Genomic DNA, 5686 nt, shown 5'->3' with positions numbered 1-5686 from the left:
TTCTCACCCCATTTCCTTGGGAAGGATGGAAAATACAGACAGTGCCCACGGACATCATGCAGGGTTTCACCTGCTCAGCAGGGCTGGGGGGGCCCTGCAGCCCCCTCTGGGATCACTCCAAACATCCCCAGGGCTTGGCTTGGAGGTCTCCCCCTCCTCAGGACACCTCTGGGTGCAGCTCTAGACAGGAGAGGGAGGGACTGAGCTCTGAGGCTCTGCAGCTTTGCTGGGACAAGGGAACAAAGAGGCACCTTGTGGGTTTTCTGGGCTCCTCTGGGAGCCTTGTGAGGTTTCCTCACTGAGCAGAGGCATGTGAGGGACCTGCAGCTGAGGCAGAGCATTAAAAGCAGAGCAGGGAGCACAGAAGAAGAAGAGCTGCTTCCTCCCTCACTCTCAGTCTGGTCCAATTGCAGGTCCTCACTGGTTCTGGGCTCTGCTGGGAGCTGCAGGGGTTGGGACACTGGTCCTGGTGGGCATCGTGGTGTGGCTGCTGCAGGGACAAGGTGAGGCATCCAAAAGGGATAGACCCCCCTTGAGTCCACGATAAAACTCCCCCAAATCCATGAGAGCCCAGCTCCAGGCAAGGGTTGGAGCAGATTCCTCCTGTATTTCCAGCAGGGAGCAGCTCCTGGGCAGGGGCAATCCCTGAGGGGCAGGAGGGGAGAGCTGCCAGCAGGGGCTGATTGATGTGGGTTTGGGGGCTGAGCTGCTGCAGGTCCCTCTCTCCACCCTGATGGTGCCTGAAAATACCCTGGGACTCCCTCTGTGTTGTCGCCAGGAGGAGTTTCCAGTGCTCCAAATTAAAATTTAAATATAAACCAGAGGGACACTCGTGGTCGTGTGGGAATAAGGGCAGCCCCAAAGCAGTCTGAAACCAGTCACAAACCAGCCTTAAACCAGCCACAAACCAGCCCTAAAAGCAGGCCTAAAACTCATGGTTAAGTAAGATGAAGGGCAGCTGGTGGAACTCTGCCATAAGGAAGTTTCAGGTGGAATTCTGGGTTCCTGAATCCTTCCAAACCCCACTGGTGCTCCTCTGGGAGTGGCTGCAGATGGAGAATTTCCTCTGGGAGCACCAGTTGCTGCTGATCCCATGGGATTTGGTGTAGGCACATTGGCCATTGCCATGGATGCCAAACCTGCACCCAGAGCACTTCCAGAGCTCAGGGAAGGATTCCCATTTCCAGAGAGATGAGGATTCCCATTCCCAGAGAGCGCTGCAGGAGCAGGGACCACCCTTCCCAGCAAACCTCCCACAGGCAGAGCCCAAACTGCCTCCCACCCCTCAAAGGAGGGGATATTCCCATGGGCTTCCTCCCGGCATGGCCTCAACCCCCACCAGCACCTGCATCCCACAAATCCATGGGCTGTGTCCCAGGGCTTTGGCACAACCAGGAAAAGCAGTTCCCACCTTCTTAGATCTATGTGTGCCTTCCTGCACTGAACACCAGCCCAGGATTTTGCTCTCCAGGAGAAGATGGAATGTACAGGACATTGAAGAGGGACCTGTTGAACCATTCCCAAGGTCTGGAACCTTCACTCTGGAGTCCAATCCAGTGGTGCACAGACCTCCTGTAGCACAAGAGGAAATTCTGGAGGTGAGCAAAACAAGGATCACAGGCACCTCCACCCCACTCCCCACAGGGAATTCCCAAACCTGCTCCCCCAAAACCATCCCACACTGGGGATTCCTCTCCCCAGCTCCTCCCAGGTGTCGATTGTGGTCAGATGGGCTCGGTGGGAGAGCCAGGAGTCCTCATTACTATTCCATCCCATTCCTGCTCCATGAAATAAAAGCACTTGCTCCTAAGGCCAATCCCACCCTCCAGGCAGCCAGGCAGGGCAGGAGTGGGGCAGGATGGGCATTTCTTAGCTGGAATCAAGGACAGTGCACCCACCAGGTGGATTATTCCTGGGGGTTTTCCAGGAGGAGGCTCCGGGGTGGCTTCTGCACCCTCAGCACTCACCCAGCAGGGCAATGAGGGTGAGGAGCAGCCCCACAACGAGCAGGGTGACCCTGATGGGCACCTTTTTGTCCTTGATGCACTTGAGGCTGAAATCTGGCGACAAACTGTGTGGAAAGAGCACAAAGAGCACCCCACACCATTTCCAACTCCCTGTGGGCACCTTCAACACCTCCCAGCACAGCTCAAAGCATGTGGGGAGCTCCAGGCTCAGTTTGGGGGTGGGGGGGCATCCAAGGACTTTTGGGGCTACATCCCCCCTGTGTTCCTCTCCACCATGGGATGGGCACCATCCCCCAGAAACACAGCTTGCAAACACATTTAACCTTCTTAATCCTTGCCCCTCCCAGCTCTCTGAGCTAATTTTAGCTGCCCACAATGCATTTAACTCAACCACAACCCGAAAACAAGAACTGGTTTTTACTGGTCCCTTCCTCTGCTCTCCCCTGCAGCAGCTCCATCACAGCAGCCAATTCTTCACATGTGCAAGTCAAGCGAGTTCCTGCTCAGGGTGAGAACTAGGGAGTGGGAAATGCCTGATCTGGGGTATGTTCCTCCCAGGACAGTCAAGCACTTTTTTTTTCCTTTTGCTGGGTTTAAATGATTTCAGCTTTCAAAGAACCAGGACTTGTTTTATTTTCCCAATTCAGCCTCGGCTTCTGAAATCTCTGTGTGCCCTTAAAAGGTGTTGTCTCAAGGACTTACACAGCTGTGACATGTTTTAAGTCCCAGACCCCGCAGCTCACCCAATAACGTGCTGGATGGCCCTTCAGCCCCACCTGAGCCCACCCCCTGTCTCCCCACCCTGTGCAGGGCAGCTCATGGAGCCCCCAGGACAGGGGATGGTCCCTCTGGACCTGCCTCCCGAGGGGCTTCTGCCACCCCTGGGGGGCACAGAGGGGACAGGGGCACCCTCAGCTCCTCTTGCCACCCCTGGGGGGCACAGAGGGGACAGGGGCACCCTCAGCTCCTGCTGCCACCCCTGGGGGGGACAGAGGGGACAGGGGCACCCTCAACTCCTCCTGCCACCCCTGGGGGGCACAGAGGGGACAAGGGCACCCTCAGCTCCTCCCGCCATGTGCTGATCTTGGACAACACCCCAAGCTTTCAGGGCCCAAACAGCTCCTGCTCTGTCCTGGGGCTTTCCCATGATGCTCCCATGGCTGAAATATAAAACCACAAAAAGCTGATAATCCCCCAAACTCTCCCCCCACAGGTATATTTCTAAGCCTGTTTCTTTCCTTAACGCTGTTTTTTGTTCACTGTTTCCTGTCCCAGCCTGTGCTCATCCCCATTGTCTCTTTGACCTCCCACATCACCTTGTTCATTCCTATTCCTAAATTCTTTTCCTGCTTTCCCTGGCCATGCACTATCTCCAAGTCAAAGTTAAAAAGTAACAGGTTTGTCAAATCAAAACTGACCCCCCCCCCCCCCCCCGAGAACAGTTTGTAGAATATTTATAAGCAAAATAAACAAAGAAAGAGGACAAGAATCCCCTGGCACAGAATGATGATGATGATGGTGGGTCACTGGCAGCTGCAAAGGGTTTCATGTTAATTAAAACTATATGTAAGCCCTGATATCAACAAATTCCAATTATTGCCAGTCCTTACACAAATAAAGAGTTGTCTGAAGGCAGAATTAGACCAACTACTGAGGGACAGGGAAGTTTTTAACTCCCTGAAGCTCAAAGCCCAAAGTTGGTCTTTGAGAGGTGTCTGAGCAACCCAAGAGTGAGGGGAAGGGAAATGCAGAGAGCACTGGCAAGTGCTGCTGTGCAGACAGGCTGCTGGGAAGGGAACTTCAGTCATGGGCAGTTCAGGCAGGACAGGTGGGAAGAGGTGAAAGCTGAGGGAGATTAAATGCACAGCCCAAAGGACAGAATGCTGACAGTGCCAAGAGGGTGGAAGGGCAATAATTCTCCCCTTGCTGTTAATGTACATCCTGAAAATATCTCCTTGTGATCCCATGGGAGAACAGGGACATTTTATGACAAGTGTTCCATTGTTCCAGCTGATCAGGTCATGCTCGGACTTTTCAACATGTGTCAAATATCTCAGGATTTCAGGCAGATCCTGTGTCTGAGCATCAGTATCCATGTGGTTCCACAGTGTCCCAGGATTGCTTTGGTTCGATGGTGTTTTCCAGTGTCCCAGGGTACCTTTGATTCCATGAGGTTCTGCATGTCCCAGAATTTCTTTAATTCCACGTTTTTTTTCCAGTGTCTCATGGTCCCTTTGACTCAGTGAGGCTCCACAGTATCACACTGGCCCCTTCATTCCATGAGGTTCCACATCTCAGAGTTCCTTCAGTTCCATGAGGTTCCTCTGTAGTCACAATATCCCCTTCATTTCAGGACATTCCACTGTGTCCTGGGATCTCTTTCCCTTTCCTCTGGCCTTTCCCCTCCCAATTCTCTTCCCCATAATTTCCCAAACTTGCCTGCTCCCTTCCCTTTGGGCTCCCACCTCACCCCAGGTGGCCAACAAAGACGAGGCCATCCCGCCATCTCCTGTTGCCTGGAATTTCTGGAAAAACTTTCCGAGACACTTTCTCTGGGTAGGGTTGAGAGGAGTTCTTTACTTACAGGGTTTGAGGTGTACAGAGGATGGAAAGCACACAGAGAGATGCACACCCTGCCCCCAGTACCGGCCTGGTTTTCTTCAAGCAGGACTTGAGGTTCCTCACGGCTCGCCCAGGCCAGGGGGGAGCCCCCTCCAAGGATGTGGATGTGCTGAGGATGGGCAGACGAGCCGACTGCCTTCCCTCACTTCTGCACCTCTTTTTCACCTCCATCCTCTGTGTCACCACTATGGGATTTACTGATTTATAACACTACTTGATTATCATAACTAAAGGTTCCATCCAATCTAAAAATGGTCTGTTTCCAGAGCCTCTCTTAGGTCTGCCCCTTGGCACACCCTCTTAGAACTGAGTTGGAGGTCTCAGGACCCCTTTCCTTCATCCATCATCATCATCATCATCTTCAGGACATTTTCTCTCATTGGAGCTTCTCCAAGGGTTTCTGGGCCTTCTATCACTAGGACTAAAATGGTACCTTATTTGGACTAGAATATGTTTTTGTTACTCTCTGACCCTTAGACAGAAAATGCAGGAATGTAGCTCAGGGCTGAGAAGCTGCCAGTTTCTACTTTAAATGTAAGAAACTACATAACTATGTAAAATCTACAGATGTATAAAATCCCATGGCAGCCTTTCTCCCCTTGAAGCCTTGGCAAAAGAGAGAATTTGGTGGAGTCTCTCTACTTCTACTTAAGAGTGTAGCATAAGAATAAGCGACTACAGTAGCATTGGATCCTGCAGCTATTAAGCAAATTAACTACAAATATGATTAATATGATCAGCTCTTTTATCCAAGTCCAGTTTGGCAACCATGGAACAATCTTGCCAAAGATATTTCCAAGCTCAGTGAGACACCTCCAAGATTAGCTGGTTTAGAACTCACGTTTGTTTCCAAATTTTGGCCAAATTCATAACAAATTTAACAATATCTTTTTTTATCTTTTGGGCTAGAGCCAAATGCAAATTTTTATTTCAAATCTGATTCATGATTACTACCAATAAACAATACATCAAGAAAGAGTAATTTAAAACACATTTTTCCTATCTGTGGCAGTTTCTGTTGTTGTACCCCTTCCAGGAACAGAGGTCTCCTTAGCTCTAGAGTAGTAAGTCCAGAGATCCACTCGAGCAGGAAACCA

General features: G+C 51.3%; 1 protein-coding gene across 1 annotated transcript; it reads right to left on the bottom strand.

The window, feature by feature from the left end:
* Nucleotides 1–880: 880 nt before the first annotated feature.
* Nucleotides 881–4465, bottom strand: LOC139676545 (C-type lectin domain family 2 member B-like). Its single transcript, XM_071565620.1, is given in 7 exon segments — nt 881–1139; nt 1489–1592; nt 1681–1775; nt 1778–1873; nt 1968–2060; nt 2389–2466; nt 4438–4465. Coding segments are annotated over 7 exon segments (648 nt in total). The 3' UTR covers nt 881–985.
* Between the last annotated feature and the right edge of the window lie 1221 nt (nt 4466–5686).

This window comes from Pithys albifrons, chromosome 10 (genome assembly GCF_047495875.1).
Source record: "Pithys albifrons albifrons isolate INPA30051 chromosome 10, PitAlb_v1, whole genome shotgun sequence".
Classification (NCBI taxonomy): domain Eukaryota; kingdom Metazoa; phylum Chordata; class Aves; order Passeriformes; family Thamnophilidae; genus Pithys; species Pithys albifrons.
Note: the sequence above shows the minus strand (reverse complement) of the source record. Positions and strands in the feature narration are given on the sequence as shown.